At 56.6% G+C, this 22,451-nt stretch overlaps 1 protein-coding gene across 4 annotated transcripts in view; it reads right to left on the bottom strand.

Annotated features, from left to right (window-relative positions):
• Window positions 1-796: 796 nt before the first annotated feature.
• Ccdc12 (coiled-coil domain containing 12) overlaps window positions 797-22,451 on the bottom strand; it is a 46,120-nt gene continuing 24,465 nt past the window's right edge. For 2 of the 4 annotated variants that reach the window (XM_004834992.4, XM_087187103.1), the window contains 6 exons: window positions 15,105-15,172; window positions 4,004-4,083; window positions 2,053-2,114; window positions 1,906-1,940; window positions 1,223-1,299; window positions 797-1,133 (listed from right to left, as the gene is read on the bottom strand). In XM_004834992.4, coding sequence (XP_004835049.1) covers window positions 1,051-1,133; window positions 1,223-1,299; window positions 1,906-1,940; window positions 2,053-2,114; window positions 4,004-4,083; window positions 15,105-15,172 — 405 coding nt within the window. In that variant the 3' untranslated portion in view covers window positions 797-1,050. Of the gene's footprint in view, window positions 1,134-1,222; window positions 1,300-1,905; window positions 1,941-2,052; window positions 2,184-2,859; window positions 2,956-4,003; window positions 4,084-15,104; window positions 15,173-22,451 lie in introns of those variants that run through there. The other 2 variants (XR_015441169.1, XM_021256982.2) reach the window with 2 other exon arrangements.

The raw sequence follows: 22,451 nt of genomic DNA, 5'->3' as shown, positions 1-22,451 counted from the left end.
CCGTGGGCAGGTGTGGTCCCTGTTCCTTGTGGAGACCAGTCCTGGCTCGTGCCACGGCTCAGGGAGGGAGCTAGCACCTGGCCCTCAATCAAAGCTGCAGCTCCTGCTTCTCATGAGAGCAGCTGCAGGATTTTAAGTTGCAGGGTTTGATCATTGTCTGCGTGTGCACACCCACTCTGCCAGAGCTGCACCACCGAGTTTCCAGGCAGAGCACACTGGGTGGCTTTGGGCAAGAGGCGCACAGGAACCCTAAGGGACACTCTCATGTGCAGCATCCTGAAAGACACAAGAACTCCAGGGGTCATGGGACCAGTGCAGCCAGGAGTCACTCTGGTCAGCCCCCAGAGGCGCTCTGAGTCCTCAAGCCAGGATCCTGGCCAGGGCCGGACCATACCTGAAAGCTCCCACGTGTCAGCCTCTAGCAGATGGGCCAGGGCTCTGTCCATTGGGCAGGGAGAGGGGCTGCTGGGGGCGGGGGAGGGGGCCCTCAAGTCTGGAGTGGTCCCCAGGAGATCTGCAGGGCCCAGTCTCCTCCTTCCTTCTCATCTGTGTGGGGGTCCATGAGGACTGGGATGGGACACTAGGCAAGGCCGAGGCCCGTGGGAGGCCCTAAGGCAACTCCAGACCCTGTCTCTGCCGCCCAGTGCTTTGAGATGTCCACCACTGCGCTGCAACTTGGATCCAGGCCAGCCCCAGGCTCTCCCACCCCTCCTGCCATCCCCTGAGTTGTTCGCCTCCAACGCCGCCACAGCCTCCCTGTCTTGAAGCCAAACACACTGCACCCAGGACACACCTCACAGGTTTCTGCTGCACACAGGGTTTACTTGTCTCCACTTCTGACACTGGAGTTCAGCACACAGACGTATGTACAGGCACGGGTGCTCACTCAGGGTGGCAGGGACCCTGGGGACAGGAACTGTCCTCACCCCGCCATGGGGCTCAGCCCCACCAGGGCTGCTGCAGTTGTCCAGGAAGACCTAGGGTGACACTGGCATGGCCCCACTGCCGAGGCCATCTACTCCGCCCAGCAGGCAGAGGGGCAGCAGCCACTCAGTCGGAGTCACAGGCCTCCTGCTCAGCACTGGCGTCCACAGCAGAGGCCAGGCTGTCCTCCTGGCCCTTCAGCCTTTCACCTGGGAGGGGGCAGACAGGAGGTGGAGAAGGGCCCTGTGCTTGGGCCACCACCCAGAGGGCCGGACCCCGGCCTGCCAGCCGCACTTACGGATCAGCTCGGCGATGGCCCGCTGTGTCCGCTTCTCCAGCTTCTCCAGCTTCTTGGCCACATCTCTCTTGAGGTCCCTGCAGGTGGAGGGGGGTGACGGCTTGGGGGCATCTGCGCCCCCTGGTGGCCACACTAGTGACCCTCATCTCTGCAACCCAGTCCACTGAGGCAATGGGGACAGCACCCCCGCCCAGGGTGGGGGACGGTGCCAAGGAGTGCTCAGGCATCCTCCTGGCCTGGTCCCTTGCTCACCGACAGAAGTGACTTGCCCTGGCCACCCCACCTGAAACAGCCTGTCTCACAGGCTCTGGGCCTCCTGGGACACACACGCCCGGAGCTTTTCTTCCTTAATTAGTGCCGAAGCTGGTGCTGTTCTCCATCTCAGAATCACAGGGGAGAGGGATAAAGCCCAGGGTATGCTCAGCCCCAAGCCCCAGCCCCAGCGCCTTCCTCCCCTCCCCCTCAGCCCAGTGGGAGCAGCCCTGTGGACCAGGGGGGCCTTAAGATGGGCACCCTGCACTGCAGAAAATCGGGGGTCAGAGGGAAGCAGGGCCAAGTGGTGGCTGCCCCTCCCTCGTCTGGTCTCCCTGGGATGGAGGGTTCCCACTGCTCACCACGGCCTTGCCTCCCTGTGTCGGGCACCAAGGCCCCCAGCATGTGCACCTGGCTGCAGCAACACTCACCAATCGGGCTTCCGGGGTGCCAGGTTGGCCAGGTCCTGGGGGAAGGAGATGCGCATCAGGATGGAGGGGCCCCGGGGACATGGGGAGACGGGACAGAGGGAAGAATGGGAGGAAGAACAGCAGGAGGAGGGACGGGAAGGACCTCACCACTTCCTCAATGACGGGCTCAGGCTTGGCGGCCTCCAACTGCTCCTTCACCTTTTCTTCCACTAGAGGGTGCCAGACAACAACGCAGGCCGGTCAGAAAGGCGCTGCCGCTGCAGGACAGGCTGTCTTGCCTGAGGGGAGGGCAGGACCGGCTTTCTTGCTGCTTTTTTTTTTTTTTTATGATACCAGGATCAAACTCCAGTCCCTGCACTTGCTTGCGCAGCAGGCAGCGAAACCACTGAGCTAAATCCCTGGCCCAGGCCCGGCTTTCTTGCTGTGCCACCCTCCTCCTCCTGGGCTCCCCACAGAACAGAAGGCACAGCAGAGAGCTGCAAGCTGGAGGCAACAGGACCCAGACCACTCTTGTGGCCTCAGTCTCCCTACAGTGGAGGGCTTTGGGGATACACAGGAAGTAGGGTCTCCGCTGCGTCCTGGCCTGGCCAGAGCCACAGTGGCTTTTCTTCCCATCCCACCTCAGGCGTGTGCTGACGGGCTTCTGGGTCCCCCGTGCAGTCAGGTGCAGAAGCACCCACACCTCTGGGCTCCTCCAGCCCTGGGCACCCTTGGGAGCTCTGATCTGAGCAGGGTTCTCCCGACCCTGAGGCCGGGCTGGCTCCTCGCCCCTCTCTTCTCTCTCACTGCCCCTGCCCTGCTGCTGCTGCTGCTGCTGCCCTACCAGGCGGGACCCAAATCACAGAGCAGATCATGGGCAATGTGGGAATCTCGGGGAAGGAGTAAGCGAAAAGCGCCCGAGAGAGAGTGAAGGGCTGCGTGTGACTAACGAGATGACCACGTACAAGTACGCACCTGTTCACCTACAGCGGTACCTGGCCGCTCATCTGTAACTGGTTCTGGGAGGCTCAGCGAGGACCGAAAACCACAGGTACCAAACCAACTGTTTGTCTGGAAAGGGTGGCTGGTCATAAGGCAATCGGCACCAGGGTCTGGCTTGCACATCAAGCGCCAAATGACCAGTACCAGACAAAATTTCCGCGTCAAAATGCATCGAGTAACAAATTTGATGAGTTTCAAAGTGGTCAAATATGAAGTATGAGTTTATGTATTTATTGTGCAGCCCTGGGGTTGGAGCCCAGGGCCTCGTTCCTGCTTGGTGCGCATAATATCATAGGGCTGCCTCTTGACTCCTGAATGTATTTATTCATTCCTTGTTTCTTGTTTTTTTTCAGTACCAGGGATCAAACTCAGGACCTTGCGCTTGCCAGACAGGCGCAGCACCACTGAGCTACATTCCCAGCCCCCATTTAATGTTACTTGTAACATTAAAGGTCAATCACAAAACTGGGCCTAGTGGCACACACCTGTAATCTCAGCACAGGAGGCTGAGTTAGGAGGATTTCTGTGAGTTCGAGGCCAGCCTGGACTATACAGTGAGTTCAAAGCCAAACTGAACTGAGATCCTGTCTCAAAAAACCAAAAAAAAAAAAAAAAAGTTGCTAAGAAAATTGGCCTGGAGATACAGCTCAGTGGTAAAGCATCTGCCTCACATGTGTGAGACCCTGGGTTTGATTCCCAGCGGCACCAAAAGTTGATAACAAAATAAAGAATAAAAACAAAGTCCAGGCTTGATGCGGAGTGGGCTAATATAACATTTACTTAGGAAAACCCAAAGCCCAGGGCCAGGGGGCAGGAGGCTCTGGGAGGCACCTGTGCTGGGCCCCAGCCCTGGCCGAAGCACCATGCACACCCTGGCGCAGCTGGAAGAACCCAGCCCCGGCCCTAGGCTGCCTGCCTGCACGCTCCCATCTCTCGGGCTGCCCTGCCCTGCTGCCCAGGGGGCCGGAAATACTTCTACTCCTCACCCCCGGGGTCCCCTTTGGCCTCCCTGGGAAGACTGCCTCTGCAACCGCCCGAGTGAGACACTGCCGGCTGACAGGTCCTGAGGCTCGGAGGAAGGAGACACCTGCCGAGGGGCACAGAGGCAGCCACCTACCGGCAACTGGTTTGGCCTGGGGTACCCTCCTCCTCTTCAGGTCCTCATCCTCCGGGACATAGTTCCGCAGCCTGAGTTCCCTGTGACAACAGAGAGCACGGCAGAGATGAGTCACCTGCAGGACAGCCTCACTCACCCCAGGCCCGCCCAGGCAGGCCACTTCCTGGCTCCCCACTGGCCTCTCTGGAGATGGCCAGTTCTGAGGGACAGCGAAGAGCAGAAGCACCATGGGGACAAGCCTCCATCCTCACCAGCCACTCAGGGCCAGGCCCACTGCTCCCCAAGGGCCCTGCCTGTGCTGCAAGAGTTCGGCTGCTCCCTGAGCCGTGCCAGGGCCCCGGGTACAGCACCCACTCGTCTCTCCTGCACCACTTCACCCAACAGTCAGGGGAACCGAGGTCTCAGCAGGGACCGTCTGTGCGAGACCCGGCTGAGCTACTCCTGCACCGGAAGCCGGTGCTCACAGCCCCTGCTCATCGCAGTCCCTCAGCTGCGAGTGGAAAAGGTCTGGCCGTGCACAGTCAAAGGTGTGTGAGGTGTGTGAGGTGGAGTGACGCCAGGACAGGCGCAGGTGGGGGCTCCTACAGCTGGCAGGGGCATGGAAGGATGCCGAGAGGAGGGCCAGACAGGGCCAGGAGCACAGCACACCCGAGGACGACCCCACCACACGACTGTGGGGAGTGGCCAGGAGCCAACGGGATGAGCCTTTCCAGAGGGAGGCAGGGGGCTTCGACCACACAGCTTGTGACCAGTGGCAGTGGCCCCAGCTCACGCACCACCACGCCAGCGCCCCCTGCCCTCAGGGCCCAGCTGACCCTCTGGGTGGGGTCCAGTGTCCCCACCCCTTAATGCCTGCTGCAGGCCTGGGGCGAGCAGCCGGACACTGGGGCACACGGTGAGAAAAGAGTAATCTGGAGCAATGACCTGCTCACAACAGGGTGGGGAGAAAGCGGCAGAGGAACTGGGTGTAGGAAGAAAGTCCCAGGGATTAGTGAGAAAAAAACCTGGCTCAAGGTTCCGTGAGTAGCCCCGGTCTCCGCCCACCCACGCTGGAAACAGGAAGGACACAACGGGAGGGCAGGAGGCCAGGCCAGAGGAGAGACAGCAGCCCCACTGCCCAATCCCTGCTCATCCCAGGCTGAGCCTGGCTCCAGCATTCAAGGACACCCGGTCCCAGCCCCTGTGGGATGGGCCGTTCTAGGCCTTGGTTGCCCTGTCTGTAAGGAGAGGCTCTGCTGGGTGCTCCTGGCCGTGTATCAAGCTGGGTTCAAGCTCTCTCCTGAGAGCGGATGCCCAGTTAACTGCCTCCAACCCTGCCAAAGGGCAGGAGGCACAGGAGAAGGAGCACGGGGCTCTGCTGGGGGCCTGGCCTTTCCAAAACAGGCCCCAGACTCAACCCCCCCCACAAACAACTCAGCAAGCCTGATGTCAATGTATTTTAAACATCTCTTTGGAGAAGTACCATGACAACAAGGGTCGGGTCCAAGCAGAGGTAAGGGAAGTGTGACAATACATGCGTGACATGGGCCTTTCTCCCCTGGAACCATCTGTCTGTTTACCGGCAGCAGCTCCAGACCTGGGCTGCCTGCAACCTCACACCACCAGAGAGACATGCTGAGGTGACTGAGGAGTGGGCTCTGCTGTGAGCTTCCTTCCAGAGGACAGTAAAGGACCCAGAACCTTGAATTATCTCCAGAAATTTTCATACACAACATCCAGGATTCAAACAAAACCATAAGAAAAATAAATAAAAATACACTCACAAGAGATATACATACTGGAATCATCAGAAATGAAATTTAAAACAATCACAATTAATAAAAGTTCAGGAAAGTAGACCACAAGATAATTTTAGCAGAACTGGAAACTGTAAAAACTAATTCAATAGAGCCAGGCATGGTGGTGCATGCCTGTAATCCCAGCACACAGGAGGCTGAATCAGGAGGACTCCTATGAGTTTGAGGCCAGCCTGGACCATATGGCAAAATCCTGTCTCAACCCCCCCCAAAAATCCCTAATTAAATGGAAATTCCACAGCTGAAAAATATATCCCAATTTTAAAGCTCAGTGAAAGGACTTAACAGCAGTTTAGATACAGGTGAAGAGAGAACAGTGAATATCAAGTATGCCAGAAAATATCCAGACTGAGGCACAGAAGAATTAAGCTAGAAAATACACACCTTATGAGACATAACGGAGTACGATGAAAGGACCAACACACACATAATTAGTGTCAGAAGTAATATTTTAAGAGACAGTGACTGAAAATTTTACAGAATCAAAGAATCGTACAGAATTAATGAAGTAATCATCAACCACAACCATAAATTAAAGAAAACTGAATCCCAAAGAAAAGCATACCTAGGCAAGTGACTGCCAAATCACTAAAAAAGAAAAAGAGAAACAGAAACCCGAAGAGAAACCATTCAACCTTCAAAGAAAAAAAAAACTAAGACTGACAGCCAACTTCTAAACCAAACACATGCAAACCATGACACGGTGGAATGCCATCTCAAAGATGTGCGAAGAAAATAAAACGCCATGAAAGAATTGTAATCTAGTTTACATGCCTTCAGGACAGGAAATTCAAGACAGAGCCAGACATGCACCCGTAATCTCAGCACTCAGGAGGCTGAGGCAGGAGGACTGCCCCAAGTTCGAGGCCAGCCTGGACTACACAGTGAGACCCTCTGAAACCCAAAAACAACCAAACGGAAAAAGGAAATCCACACACCTGGTGTATGGTGATGCACACCTGTACTCTCAGCACTCAGGAGGTTGAGCAGGAGGATAGGATCACCATGAGTTCAAGGCAGCCTGACCCACATAAAGAGACCTATCTCAAAAAAAAAAAAAACAAAAACCAATTAAATGACTAGAACTGTATGGGAAATCATGAAAGTGCTACTACTTTTTATTAGACTTTGATAAGTTAAAGATGTATGCTGTTATCTCTATGGAAACTACTAAAAGAAAAGGAAAAGAGTATATAATAAACAAGAAGGAAATGGGATGATGAAACCCAAAAGACCAGAACTGAGATAAGAAAGAAAAGGCCCAGGCTGCTGTCTGGGTAGCGGTGACCACAGTGCCAGCCAGACCAGTCCGGCAGCCATGCCAGCCAGCCAGGGATGCTGAAGTGGCCACCAGCAGCTGAAGATGCCTCCCGGGGCCACAGGAGCCCAGCGCTGGCTCTGCCCCCCACCTCAGTGAGGAGGCTGTGGAGGGAGGAGGTGCTGGAGCCCTGGACCCTCGGAGCTTTGGAGACACAGGTGGGATCCCGCCTTCCTCAGCACAGGCACATGTGGAAATCAAGGCCACCTGTGAGTCACGAGGTTGTGTGGGGTGAGGTGTGGACACCAGCAGAGAAGAGGACAGAGCCCTCACCTCCCTGCCCAGCAGCCCCGGAATCCACCTGCCGGGTGGGAACAGGGCGGACCCACAGTCCACGCCTGGCCTCCCAAAGCCCCTCCACCCCTTGAGTGGGCCACCCCCACTCCTGCACATTACGTCAGCAGCTGCCGAGGCCTGCCAAAGAGCCCCCTTCGTCCTCTCTCCTGAGCCTGGCCTCACTTCTGGGGAGCCTGGCAACTGGGCCAGCTGGGGGGCCTGGCTTATCTTACTCATCTCTGCAGCTCTCTGCCCGGAAGCGGGTGTAGAGACCTGGACAGGGGGATAGAGCAGGATCCAATCCCACAGCCCACCTATGCCCGGGCCAATGCTGCGGGTGGATGACAGGAAGCTCTCAAGGAGCTGCAGGCAAAAGGTACAGGAGACAGTCAGGCCTCCCCATCCTACAGGTGCTGCACAAGGACACAGCCGCCAGACCCCTTCCAGGGTGGGGACACGTCCAGGAAACTCTGGTTGTGTGCCAGGCAGAAAATGTCATTCGCCAACAGAGGGACGACAGAGATGCTCTACAACCCTCCTGGGAATGAACGTCAAGACACACTGCCAGGCTGAGAAGGGCGGGGAGAGGGCGGGGAGCAGGGTGTGGGGGTACAGGAGTCTCTCCCTGTGCACAGCCCGCCTGTTTGAGTTTGAGGCCAGCCTACACTACATAGTGAGTTCAAGCCCAGCCTGGACTACATAGCGAGGCTCTGACTCAAAAAATAAAATAAGGGCCGGGGATTTAGCTCAGTGGTTCCTCTGTCTGCCTCACAAATGCAAGGTCCCAAGTTCAATCCCTGGTACCAAAAAAAAACCAAATAAATAAAAAAGTTTTTTAAATGTACCCATGAGGCAGGTCATTATATAACCACTGAAAATAAGTTTGTAAGGGATTGTTTTGAACATGTAACAGAAAACTGACAGGGGAGAAATGTTTTAACTTTTTTTCTGTAATTTTCAGAGTTTCTAAAGTAATCAGCATTCTGATTACTACACTGAACAACCAAGCAAGCAGCCAAGAGGAAGCAGGCAGAGGGGCAGCAGTGAGGCTGACTCCGGGACAGATGACGGCAGGCTCTGTGATCAGGCAGACCTGCATCTGGCTTGCTCCAGACGTCTCGGTGGCCTCGGGCCAGGCCGGAAGCAGCGGCCAGGCCATGCTTCTGGGTCTTTCTGCTCTGACACCTACGGGAAGGAGGCAGTGTGGTGAGCCCAGAGGCTTCGAGGACACTGCTCTGGTGCCCGACACCTTGGGCCACAGTCCTTTCCACTGTCAAGGTGGGCCTTGCTGTCTCTCCACAGTGGCCACCCCCGTGCTGCCCCCTTACTGCCTCTGACCCAAGGCAGACCCTACCAGGTCCCCAAAACAAGTCCAAACTTCTTCACAGGGTCCTGGCCCATCTGCCCCAGGCTGCTTCGGGGACAGCCCTGCCTGCTTCTCCTTCCCAGCCTTCAGGCCTCACCTGCGGCTCCCAGGGCAGCACTGTGGGTGGGCGGGCTCCTCCACCCAGGCACCCCTGTGCACACTCCTCTGTGTACATGGGCCCCACCTGCCTCAGGGTGCCACCTGCCGGTCCTGTGGCCCCGCTGGCCAGCTCTGGAGCACCTGCTTGGGTGCTCAGCTCATGCCTGCCTCGGTCTGGGGAAAGGGACCCAGGGGCCCACCAGCCAGGTGCCCTCCCAGGCTCTTCCTGACTTGCACCCTGCAGATGCAGGGGGCGGGACTGGGTCACAGCAGCCCGCTCCAGTGACATCCATGGTCTTCATGGCACAGCAAAGGGTAAGTCCACGTTCACCTCCTCCTGAGCCTCCTAAAGTGGGGAGAGTTCCTTATCTGCTTCCTCCTCCAGAAAGACCTGCCTGCACGGGAGTGGTGTGGTGACCATGGCGGGGCCCTCCTTGGCCAGGTGCAGGGGCCCGGAGGCTCAAGGGAAATCACCATTTGGAGTGTTTTTCACACCCTCCCAGGCAGGGAAGGGGTAGAGCATGCTAGGCTTTCTGTGAACACTGAAGTAGAGTTCTGTACCAGCCTGTGAAACAAGGGCTTCAACATGATCCCCTTGGTCCAATTTCACCCCTAGCAAGCCGGGCACAGAGAAAGAGCTGCCCGTGGGGCCTCCCTGCTGCGCCCCCACCCCACTCAAGCTTCCTGACGTAGCCTCGGGCGTCAGCCTCTCTTCTGTGCGTAAGTCTTTGTTTTGTGTTTGTAAGACATGGTCTTACTGTCTAGTAGTTCAGGCTGGTCCTCAATTCACCATGTAGCCCAAGCTGGCGAACTCTTCAGCAATCCTCCTGCCCCTGCCTCCTGAGTGCTGGGATGACAGGCGTGCACCACCATAGCTGCCTTGCCCTGTATCTTGGGGCCACTCCACACTCATCCCCTGCCCTGACCAGCTGCTGCGGATGAGGCCTCCTGGCCATTCAGTCCCCTCAGGAGGGAGCCAGGGCTGGCATGAGGCTCTCCTCATGGAAACAGACCCAGGGGAGGCCCAGCCCTGCCTCAGAAGGCTTCTGTCTCTAACATTCCTATTTGCTTTAGGCCCTGCACATCTAGACCCTCCCTGTGTCCCAAAGCCAGCAAATAATAAGGCCTCCTGGGTCGCTGCAGGGACCAGACCCTAGAGGACCAGGAAAACCTGGACGAAGGAGACCAGACTAGGCCAGGGCCTTATGTGCACGGTTCTTTCAGGGCTCTTAATTCGTCCAAACCCCTTGACCCAGTGATCCTGCCCCAGGGAGATGATTCCAGTGAAACAGTAAGGAAACAGGGACAGACAAAGCATTTCACACAGAGACAGCATAAGGCGTACAGTAAGGCAGCGTAAGGAGTACAGTACCAGCAGGGAGTGAGGTGATCCCACTGGGCGCTCTTCGAAGAACCCCAGAATATGCCACTGGGGCTTCCAGAGGAGGAGACCAGCTGGAGACAGGGCAGCACAACAGCTGAACACAGGTGAAGCACAGGACAGGACAGGAGTCCTGGGGATGCTTTTGTTTTTCCCTTTGGGACCCCAGAGTGTCGGCGTAAGGAAATTTCTAGAGAGCCCGGCGGCTCCCCACTGGTGGGCAGAGGGGGCTGTCCTCTAGCTGCCCCCACAAGGCTGCTCTGGCCCACCTGGTCAGAGGGCAGCACGGGGTAATGAAATCCCTGTTATCCCCATCCCAGCCTCCCTGGGCCTCCCGTCCTCTGACAACCACAGAGAACACAGGCTGCCTGGAGCACATGGCCCAGGCACATGGCCCAGGAACTGGCCAAGCGCAGGACAGGGTCACATCACAGCACCAGGAGGTGGGCGACCCTGGCAAATGCCTCCCCAGAGGGCTTTGGAAAGGGGCCAGGACTCCTGTGCAGCACCCTTCACCCCAGAACCACCCTTCAACACAGCAGCCGTAACTAGGATTTAGTAGATGTGGAAACAATCCGAGGACTCGTGGATGTGCCCGAGGTGACGGAAGAGCAAGAGCTGGAATCCAACCCCAAGTCTCCCCGGGGACCTGGGGGCAGGGGGCTCAGCCAGGGCTCTGGGCAGCGGGGGAGGAAGTCAGGCCGCTGTCCCTCCACGGCATTCAGCCGTAGCATCATCTTGAAAACAGCTCCTAAGGACTGTCCACAGATACCCATCCTCTCAGCTCTCCCTGCTACTCCCTGCTTCACTAGCCCCGAAGTCACAGTGGGTCGAAAGTGTCGGAGGCAGGAAGAGCTTGACAGAAACCACACAGTTATGCTTTCACCTTAAAAAACAGGTGGCCCGGGCCAGGGGGGAGCTCAGGGGCGAGGCCTTGGGTTCAGTGTCCAGCACTGAAAACAAACAAGCAAACCACAAAACCTACAGCCAGAAGAGGCAGTGTCCAGAAACAAGGTTCCTCTTCAAGCCCCGCCACAGATCCACAACACTGCCAGAGTTCACCAAGCCACGGGGCCCAAGGTCAGAACCAGCTAGGACGGTCAGGCAAGGGCCCGGCGGGGCACCCATCTCGTCTGCCTGTGCCGCTCTCATGACTCTGAAGAGCCCAATCTGTTTTCTACAATTAGAAAAACCCAAATGTACTTTAAATGCCGATTTAAACTTAATAGGGGAAATACAGGTACATGGTGCCGACGTGAATCCCAAGGGCTCGGAGCGCAGCATTTGTCAGCACACTGGCCGTGCAGGGCGGACATCTGATACAGGGAGGGGCTGTGCAGCCCCCATCCTCGCCCCCGACCCCTACAGGCCACTCGGGAGGGGGATGGCGCTCACCTTACCAGGCGGCCTGGCCCCAAACTGCCCAGGCTGCAGCAGGCTGCCAGGGAAGACACGCTCTCCTCAGCCAAGTGGGATAGAGGTCACAGTGCTCCCCGTGTGGGGACCACCGAGAGTCAGGAGGACTCACAGGCTGGAGTGGAGATGGCTGCACTTCCTCACTGATTACCCAGGAGGCTGGGTGAGCTCACTGTTCCCACCCCGTGCAGCTCAGAGAGGAAGCAGGGAGGATCCTGCTGCCAGCTCCACTCCCAGGAGCTGGGGAGATTTTAGCCAAGTGACTTCACTGGCCAAAACTGTAGTTCCCCATCTACAATGTGGACCACGCCTGGCCCCTGGGCAGATGGCAATTTCAGGCTCTAGGCCAGGTGTCCAGTTGCAAAGGTCACAACACAGGATGTCATGACTCTTTCCATGCAGAAAGTACCTGCCTGCCCCCTCCTCCTACACAGAAGGGACGTGCCATCCCCCATCCCAAGTGAGGGAGATTACCATCCTCCCTACACCAATCCTCTGGGATTCACTCTCCTGCATTCCCAGGCCTGCTTCTGAGGAACAGGGTCAGGAAACAGCGCTGCAGGTCTCTGTGAGAAGAGCCATGGCCACCCCTCTGGTCGAGACAGATCACCCAGGCCCGGAGCTGGGCTGAGATGACTCAGGGCTTGAGGGTGGTCTCCTAGGTGCTCACCCCTGGAGTGCAGCAATGTATGCCAAATCAAGCTGATGTCATGGATCTGTCACACGCCCAGGTGCAACGACACCATCCCCGGGCCCCAGCCTGCAGAGGAGTGAAAGTCAGGCATCTGGCAACTGAAAGTCTTGGGCCCTGGCCAGGGCTGCGCCTCAGCTGGGTGGCCATGCTCCAAGAGAGTCAAGCACACGTGAGCCAGAGAACAGGTTTCCAGCTTTGAAGCAGGAAGACCATGGCCTGGTTTCCTCTGTAATACAAGACACCCACCCCTCGAGCCACTGTCACTGCTCCTGCTGGCCCAGACCTGCATCCAGAGCCTCAGGGAAGCAGGGCCAGGCAGGGAGGCCTCCCCTCTCCCCCGACCTGCCAGCTCCAACCCAACAGAGGGCTGTTAACAGGGCAATGCCTCAACCCACAGCCACTTCCAGTCCTGAGTATGCGCCCTCTGCAGTTCCTAATATTTCAGGGCCCACTGCTGAACCAGGAATCGTCTCAACATTTATCTCCCCATGTCCCAAGGTAAAAAAAGTGCATGATGAATCAGCTATGCCAGTCGATGGATCTGGCACCAGCTCTGGGTCTATGCGATGTGTACAAGGCCACCAGGCCTCTGCAAGGGATGCCAAGTGATCTGGAGGGTTCCTGGGGTCACCCGGAGGTTGTCAATCAGAGCCAGTGGCAGCATAGGATGCCAGGGCACACAGGAACTGGGGAGGAGAGGGAGGGGAGAGCCCTCCCCAACCCTGGGCCAGGGTTGGGGCATCAGAGACAGCTCAGCCTGCCCATCCAGGTCTCAGGCAAGGTCTGTGTGCACGAGGGGACTGGAGCTGGAGCAACATCAGGCTATGCCTCCCCAGCAAAGGCCACCACACCCACTTGGCGACCTCCCAGTGAGGCCAGCACGGTGGGCTGAGTCACACCCATGTCACAGCTCTGCCTGGGAACCTGACAGCTCCTCCTTCCTGCCCTACAGGTCTCCACCCTGAAACCTGCTTTTCCCTTCAATCCACCTCGAGTCTGAGGTCTACCCACATGGTCCGATACTCAAATCAACTGTCTGACCCACCCGCCACTAGCCAAGGACCCCTCTTTCCCAGCAAAGAGAAGGATCAGAAGAGGCCACCAAGGCCATGGATGGTGGCACAGGCCTGTAACCCCAGCTGCTTGGGAGGCTGGGGCAGGAAGATCAAAAGCTTGAGGCTAGGGCCGGGGATTTAGCTCAGTGGTTCCACTGCCTGCCTTGAAAGCACAAGGACCAGAGTTCGATCCCCAGTACTTGACGCCAGCCTGGGCAACTTAGCGAGACTCTGTCTCAAAATAAAATAACAAGGGCTGGGGATGCAGCTCAGGGGCAGAGGGCTTGCTTGGCATGTAAGAGGACCTGGGTTCAATCTTCAGTACCCGAAATTTTAAATTAAAAAATAATAATAATAAAAGATCATCCAGCAAATCAAAGACAGCCCAGAAACTGGCTAGAATTAAGGGTGACTGATTACTAAATCAGTCCACTGACTGGTTTGGCACTGTCCTAATCCTGGTAGCCTGGGTACAATATAAGGAACAGAGAAAGACTTGTCTTGTCCCTCGCTTGCTTTGCTATCTTCTGCGCACTGTGACCTGTTTCTCCTCTACGATCCCCCTCTGCCATGCCACCCTGTGTTGGAGCCAGCTGACTATGGACTGAAACCTCTAGAAACTGTGAGGCAAAAAAACCCTTCCTCTTTTAACTTTGGGCATCAAGTATTTTGTTTCAGCAACAAATAATTAAAAGTGTCTTTCTGAAGTGTGATAAAAAATCAGTGAATGCTGCTGCTGAGTGCCATCCAAGGAAAAGGTAAGCTTGTAAAAACATGACAATGTGTCCTCCCTCATCCACCTTATTCACTGATCTGGCACTGCGTGACTTTTGGCTCTTCCCAAAAGTCAAAATGACCATGGAAAGGAAATGTTCTGAATCAATTCAGGACATTAAGGCAGCCATAACAGCACAACTAGGCATCAGAAACTGCTGCAGAAAGTGGCAAGAATGATGGAAAAGTGTGTTCAAAGCAGCAAAGGGGAGGATTCTGGGGAGGATTTGAGGCATTGTGTCTTTTAGTGGGGATACATCTTTAAAATTTAAACATTCACTGTATATTTCAACCTTACCTAGTAGTTTCTCCTTGCCCACACCTTTCTGGCAGTGCTGGGGATCAAACCCAGGACCTTGCACATGGTAGGCAAGTGCTCCACCACCCACTCAGCCATGGACTCCAGCCCTCACAGGCATTTTTGAAGCAAAGCAATGAGCAGCTCTGTAGCCCTACAGCCTTGAAGACTGAGGGTAGAGGCACTTCCTGCCCAGGCCCATGAAGGAAGCGTGACCAGACCCTCGCATGTGCCATGCTGGGCAACTTGCAGCGACTCAACCACAGGCCAGTGTTTAGCAAATAAGATCAATGCTCTTAAGGAATTACCTGGGGAACGGAGGCAGAGAGAGCTAAGAGGCAGCCTTGGAGCTGAGCTCTAGCAGGACAGCGGCAGAGGGCTCGGATGAGCGGACAAAGTGCTGCTCAGGAGGCACAAGTGGCTGGAGAGGTGGACGAGGCCCATCACCTAAGCAGTGCTCTCCCATGGGAGAGAAGAGGGCCCAACTCTGTGGGGGACTCGTAACACGAGAGGAAAGGTGTGGTAGGAGGAAGAGCCAGACAGCCAACAAGGAGAGGATGCAGGGGAGGGTGTGGTGTTCGGGTCTGGACAAGGCAGCGGGGCAGACAGCCACTGAGTGCAGCCCAACCTGTGCTTCTCGCCTTCTTCCTCCTCTTCTCGGAGCTGCTTGATCTTTGGCTCCCCATCTTCCTTGTCCTGCAAGAAAAGAAGAAAACCACTCACTCAGACAGCTGCTACCAGTTCCAGCCATGCCACAAGGAGCTTACAAGGATGGGACACTCAGGAGCCACACGCTCCAGCACGCACAGTGTGACACTCCCCACCCCACTATGGGCAGCCCGAGCCCCCATGGATCTCAGCACGGGGCAGCCCTTAGAGACTAGCAGGCAGGCCCAGAGGGGCTGGGTGGTGGGAAATGGAGCAGGCAGTGCCGCAGGGCCCATGTTAGCAGCCAGCCACCTTCAGGGGTCTGGACGAAGCCACCTGCTGGGTGGGGGAAGATGGGGAGGGACCTATTGCCAGCACCCAGGGCTGAAAGAGAGCTCAGGCCTCCTGACCTCCCCTCCAGGCCACAGACCTCTCCAGAAATACCTATGGGTCAGTGGGGGTGGGGGTAAAGGATTGAGACAGAGTCTCTCTACATTGCTCAGGCTGCCCTGGAACTCACCACGTAGCTCAGATTGGCCCTGAACTCATGATGATCCTCCTGCCTCAGCCTACTGAGTGCTGGGACTACAGGCATGCACCACCATGCCCAGCCAGAAATGCTTATTTAGTTCCCTTTAGGAACCATGTCTCTAACTAGAATGGGAGTTGTGATACACTCTGGGAGAGAGGCAGAGGGAATTCTTTGGAAGTTTCTATGGGAAAATTTTCTTCCAAATCTAGTTCTTTAGACCAGTCCCTCCCACTCCCACTTTTTGTTTTTGACGTTTCTCGAGATGGGATCTTGCTATGTTGCCCAAGCTCGTCTTTAACTTGTGGGCTCAAGTGATCCTCCTGCCTCAGCCTCCTGCATGGCTGGGACTGCAGGTGTGCCCCATCTCCCCTCACCCTTTTAGTTTAGAGAAGTTGTGTTCATGCCGACCTTGGCATGGTGTGCTTTTCTCGGGTGCCCTGAGGTGCACAACAGGACACTCCCCCTGCTTCCACCTGCAGCAGGAGGTGTCCCAGGCTCTCTTGCTTCCCATCTTGCTGCTGCAGATTAGCCTGCCCCTCGCACACACCCTAGCTGTGAGGCTGAGAGGTGACAGCAAGAGAGGGCAGGGAGAGCAGCAGGAAGCACATCCCTAACCAGGAAGCAGGTCAGCGCTCCCCACATGCCCACAGGCATGCACCCCCAAAGTCCCCCCACCTGCCAGCCAGCGGGCTCCCTGAAGGCCAGGCACGTGCATCTCAGGGGAGGGGAGACACCCACCCTTGGTGGGGGGTCCGGAACTTCGGAGAGGGCTTTGCCAATACAGGCTCTTTTCCAGCCCTGAGCAAGGTCAACTCAGCCAGACTGGCACTCCCCACCTCCCACCACCCCCAGGAGTCCAAGTTATTCATCAACGGATGAGAAAATACTCAAGCATTTAAACGACATTTTTTTAAACAGCCCAGCCAGCTGGCAGGCGGGGTGCAGCCCTGGCTCTGTGGATGGCAGAGACTAAGGAAGACGCCTGCCCAGGACGCTGAGCTGGCAAGGGCTCAAGCAAGATGCACAGGTGTCGAGAGCAAGCCACAGAGGCGGGGGCAGGGTCCTCAGCTTCCTGTTAGGTGGTGACTCAGACAGGACAGTGAGCATCCACAGAAGGGCAGTCTCTGGGGTGCTGACCCTGGCTAGCCAGACACTCAGAGCCCAGAACTGGGGGCCTCGGGATTGCTCACTCCAGATCCTCAGTTCAACCCACGGCAAACCCCGGAAACGGCTGCAGACAAAGGAAAGAGGAAAGCACCCGCCAAGGTCACAGGATCTGTCTGCCTGCACTGGCTGCAGGTCAGTCAGGTCTGGGCCCAGCCTTCTTATCGAGAGCAGCACCTGTCTATAAAGGGCTCTGACCTCAGCCGCCTTCCTGGCCCCAGTCAGCCCAAGCTGGACAGAGGGCTGTGCCCTGGGCGCCCCGTGTCCCAGGATCCAAGAAACCTGGCCTTCCTGGGACCCTTAACTGACTCTGGGCCTGGCCCCTACCCTACCCCCCAGCCCCCCACCCCGCCAGCCCGAGACCACAGCACAGCTGCCTCTGCATTTCCCCCCTTGCTCCTCTCCTTCCTCCCTATGCCCCCACCTCTCCACCCACAGTCAGCACTGCCCTCTGCTCAAAACCCTAGCTGGTGTCCACCCCCAGGACAAGGGCAACTCCTAGCCCCTCAAGACCCCCAGGTGAAGGCCCCTGCTCTGGGCAGCCGGAGCCACTGCTCTGACACCCAGGTCTTGGGTCCCTTCCCAGGTCCCGCTCTGCACGGCATCTCCTGGAGCACCTTGGGGCCAGCCCAGAGCTGGGACTGGATCACCCTGACTCCTCACCTATCTACGCCTCTCTTCACCAGCTCCTGGCCCCCCACCTCCCTGAGAGCCTGCAGGAAGGAGCAGCCTGTCCCAACACAGCCTGACTGAACTGCTTTCTAATGTCTGAAATCCTCTTAGCAGGGAACACACTTTTACAAATATAATCAGAAGCCTGTAATTCCAGTACTCTGGAGTCTGAGGCAGGGGGATCGAAAGTTCAAGTCCAGCCTATGAAACTTAGTGAGACCCTAAATCAAAATAAAAAAATAAAGATCTGGAATGTAGCTCAGTGTGAAGGTCCTGGCTTCAATCCCTAGAACTGAAAAAAAAAAAAAAAAAAAGTTGTAGAGCCAGGTGTGGTAGCATATACCTATAGTCCCAGCACTGGGTAGGCTGAGGGAAGGTGTAGCTTAGTGGCAGTGGCATGCCTAGCATATGCTAGACCCCAGTTAAATCCCCAGGGCCCCAAAATAAATAGAATCAGAGAGTTGAGCAGGAGTGACAGCAACTCTTCCTTAAAGGTTCGAGAATTCAACGAAACTATGCTGGCCTGAAGTTTTGTGAGAAGATTTCAGATACAGGACTATATAGATTTTCTTTCCTCTTGAGTCAGTAATGCTAATATATGTCTTTCAAGGAATGCCCATTTCACCTGTCAACAAATTTACTGGCATGAAATGGCTTACACAACATTCCCTCACTGCAGAGGCCTGATACAGGCTCTTACTAAGTTGCTAAATTGCTCAGGCTGGGCTCAAACTTGCAACCCTGCTCCCTCAGCGGCCCAGAGTTCAGGGATTACAGGTGTGCAGACTCCTTATTATCCTTCCAGTGCCTGTGAGACTCATGGTGATTCCACTTCTTCACCGCACAGCTAGAGCTCTGTCCATCTGAGACAGGCCTCCCCCGTCTCCTCAGATGTGTGATAATGGGCTTGCTCCTCAGCCTCCTGTTACGAATGAGGCGTCACTAGCTGACCGCCAGCTGTGGGCACAGACGAGATGGGCAGCACCAAGCCTCACTGCTGCCCAGGGGTAGGACCACAACTACAAGCCAGACACGCAGCAGGGTAGGTGGCAGGGAGAAAGCCACTGCTCCTGATGCCAGGTCAAGGAAGGGTCTCTCTTCCCTGGCTGCCCACCCCCTGGTATGCAGGCTCTGCCTCAGGGCAGGGATGTGGAAACTAAGAACCCCGCCCTTGAGGGCTCCAGCACACCCAAAGGAGCAGACAGAGACAAGGTCGCACTGTGGCCTGAGTGTTCTGTAGACGTGGTGAGGGAAAAAGCAACCCTCCAGCCCAATCCTTGGTGTCTGGCAGGGGGACCAGGGGGCTACCAAAGGAGGCACTGACCTACGAGAGGAAACTGCAGAGCCCCACAGGGCTGGCCCGGCCAGGACCAGGTAGGGAGAGGGCCTTGTGTGTACCTATCTGGAGGGTGCTCAGGCTACTGCCCTCAGGGGCAGGCGGAGGAGGAACAAGACTTGCCCATACCTCTGGTTTTAGGAGCTGCTGCCTGGGGCAGCAGGGAGGCTGGGACAGTTGGCAAAGAGATGTTGTTCCTCCCAATCTTGCCCACTCCTGAGCCGCCAGGACATAGCAGAGTTCCGGTGTGCAACCTGTCCTGTCACCCTGACAGACACACCAGGCTGGCCCCAGAGGCCAGCTGACCTTTCCATGGGATCAGCCCTTTGTACAACAATCGTGAGAAAGCAAGGAAGCAGTGCGAGATGGCGCTTGCCTGTAATCCAGCTGCTCAGGAGGCTGAGACAGGAGGATCAAAGGTTCTAGGCTAGCCTGAGCAACTTAGCAAGACTCTGCCTCAAAATAAAAAATGAAATAAAAAAGGCCAGGGATATCGCTCATCGCTCAGTGATGGAGTGGCCCTGGGTTCACTCCCAGTATTGGGGGGGGGGGAAGAGAGGGAGGAGGGAGAGGCCTTGAACCCCAGTGCTCTAAGAGGAGGAAGTTCAGGCCTTTCCAGGTCTAACTTGAGCCTGGGCTGAGGGAAGTCAGAGAGACAGAGATGGGCACACAGCGCCTGCAGGGGGCAGGTTCCACAACCTCCCCTGCTGGGGTGCAGGGGTTTCCTAGGAGCTGGGTCCCAAGGGCACTGGGCAGTGGGGCAGCCACAGAACCTGACTCACCCTAGCGACGGGAAGATAAGCCCTGGACTGATACCACAGCTCCCTCCGCTGAGGCTGAGCTGGGGCTGGGGTTCTCCGGAGTAGGCTGCCTGCTTGGACCGCTGCTTAGCATCACTGTCTGCCCTCCAGCTCGGGCTCCCTGGGGCATGGGCTGTCTCATCCTCTGCCCCGCAGGCCCAACTCTGACTACAACAGGGGGCAGCGGTGGCACAGCATGTGATGGGAAGGCCAGCCTTGGGCAGGTTACACCACCAGTCCTGCCTCAGCTTCTCCATCAATGAAGACAGAGACACAACATCACAGCCCTATTACAAGAGGGGGAAAAGTCACAAGCTGGGTGCATGGGCCAGTGGGGCAGGGAGAGCTGGGCCACAGCAGGGAGAACAGGGCTACAGAGAAGGCAGCAAGGCCACAGCGCAAGCACAGGCTCAGCGGTCCCGGGAGCAGACAGGGCAGTGTCTCCAAGCATGAGACGTGAGACCTGGGTCTTCTGACCCCTCCTCGCCAAGGGCTCAGACCGAGGGGCAGAGAGGCCGGGGACCACCAGGCTAGGAGCCTCGGCTCTCCAGGCCCTAGGCTCCCTCGGGGCTGAGAACAGAGAAAAACAAAGCGCCCAGCAGGGAAAATGGAGATAAGGACTGCAGATAAGAGGGGAACTAGGTCAGGCTGTGGGGAGACAGGGAGGAGCCAGCACCACTGAGACTCCCCTCCGATCAGGGGTGACTCACCTCATGGGGAGAACCAAGCGCCTCTGACAAGAGGTGACGGGGCTCAGGGACAGAGGGAGGGGTGCAGCCAGCAGTGTTGGGGCAGACTTGGGTGGGGGCCTGCCCCTGTCCAGGGCTCCTCTAGGAAGCCCACTGTCCACACCCCATGGCCAAGGCCCCAGGCCACTGATGTCCCGCTGTGTCCAGGAGTGTGGGGAGCTGGCCCCAGGCCAGGGCTGGTCCTGTTCTTGCCACAAGTCCCCTGGGAACCCAGCCTAGCACTAGGCGAGGAGTTGTCTTTGCCAGTCCACAAATATTGACTGGTTGTGCCAGTGCCTGGGAGGGCTCGGGTGGCTGACGCGGGGCGAAGGGGTGCAGCGTTGAGGGGTAAGAATCGGAGCTCAGCTCTTCAGATTCTTGAGAGGAGCTGCACAAGGGGCAAGGGGACCCTGTGGGAGGCGACACGGAGGGTGCAGCAGGGCGGGGCTCCAAGTCTCTCCTCTTTTTCCCCTAAAGTGCTGGGGGTTGGGGATTAGGCCAGGGTGCCACCTGGGCCACATCCCCTCCCCTTTGTTTTCAATTTTAAGACAGGGTCTCCCCAGGTTGCCCAGGCTGGGCTGGAACCTGGGAATGGGGATGGGACACACCGAGGACCACTGGCCCCACCCACTGCCCAGGGCTTCACCTCCACAGCCCCAAGGGGAAATAAGCCCAAGGAAGTTCGGCACCAGAGCCGGGCAAACCATCTCCCGCCTCTCCTTCACCCGCAGCAGGCCCGGCCCGGCCAGGAGAGGCTCCCGCCCAGCCTCACTGTGGGAGCAAGTCCAGCCCAGGCTTGTCAAGGCCCACATTCACCTGGGGTGGGACTGGGCAGACTCAGGACCCCTAAGGCTCCATCTCCCGCCCTGGGAATGCGGGGCTGGTGCTGTTTCCAGGGGAAGCAACCAGGACCCCAGCTGGCAGGCTCTGGGAAACAGCCTGGCACCCTGGGGTGTCCCAAGCCCTGCTGGCTCCAGTCCTCCTTGGCGATGTGCTGCCTACTCCCACCCTGTTCAAGAAACCCCAAGACAGCAGGCAGCTGAGTTCCAGGAGCCACAGAAGACGGAACAAGTACCTAGGCCTCTGAGTAGAACCATGCTGATACAGAAGGCCCGTCCCCTCTTAAGCCAGCTGAGAAACCTACCCACCAAGGTCTACAGGGAGCAACGTTCCAGTAAACAGGACATGGTATCCTTTTCTGGTAGTGCTTTTTGGGGCTACTTTTAATCTTTAAAAACAAGGCCCCAACGGAACTAACCTAAGTGCCCATCCCAGAACTAAGAAAATGCAGTGTGCCCACACCTACACATGCTCACACCCACATGTGCTCACATGCACGTACCTCCCACCCATGAGTGCTCACACCCACCCATGCACCTCAGATCCACACACATACTTCACACCCATGTGTGCAGCTCACACCCACACGTACTCGGGCCCACTCATGCACCCCACACCTACATGTGTTCACACCCACACGTGCTCACACCCACACATCCACATGCACAGGGAATACTATTTCCCTTTGGAAAGGGGGAGGGCATTGCTTCAAACAAGACAGACAGACCTGGAGGATGTGATGCAAAGTGAAAGAAGCCAGGCACAGAAAGACACTCACTGTGTGACCTCACTCACATGTGGAATCTAAAGAAGCCAAACTCAGAAGCAGACAGGAGAAAGGCGGTTACTCACGCAAGCGGGCAGGGAAAAGGAAGATGTGGATCAAAGGGCAGAAAGGGCCGGGCATGCACTCCGGATGAGTGAGTCTGGAGATCTACTCCCCAAAATGGTGACCACACGCTGCAGGGAATAATGTGCTGTACATTAACACTGCTAAAAAAGTAAATTTTCCAAGTCGATATTTCAAAGCAACGGTAAGTCAGTTGACTTATGTGAATTAGCTTGACAGGCCAGGTGTTAAATTTTTCTATAATGGATGGATGTATCAAAACACCACACTGGACCCCATGATTATATAGTTATTATTGGCCAATTACCAATAAAAAATTTTAATAAGGCTTAGTCAGGTGAGGTGGTGCACACCTATAATCCTAGCTGCCCAGGAGTCTGAACCAGGAGGATTGCCAAGTTCAAG

This window comes from Heterocephalus glaber, unplaced genomic scaffold (genome assembly GCF_053883595.1).
Source record: "Heterocephalus glaber isolate CG9 unplaced genomic scaffold, H.glaber_assembly_v1.0 deba00001504, whole genome shotgun sequence".
Taxonomy (NCBI): domain Eukaryota; kingdom Metazoa; phylum Chordata; class Mammalia; order Rodentia; family Bathyergidae; genus Heterocephalus; species Heterocephalus glaber.
This window is presented reverse-complemented; position numbering and strand designations above follow the sequence as displayed.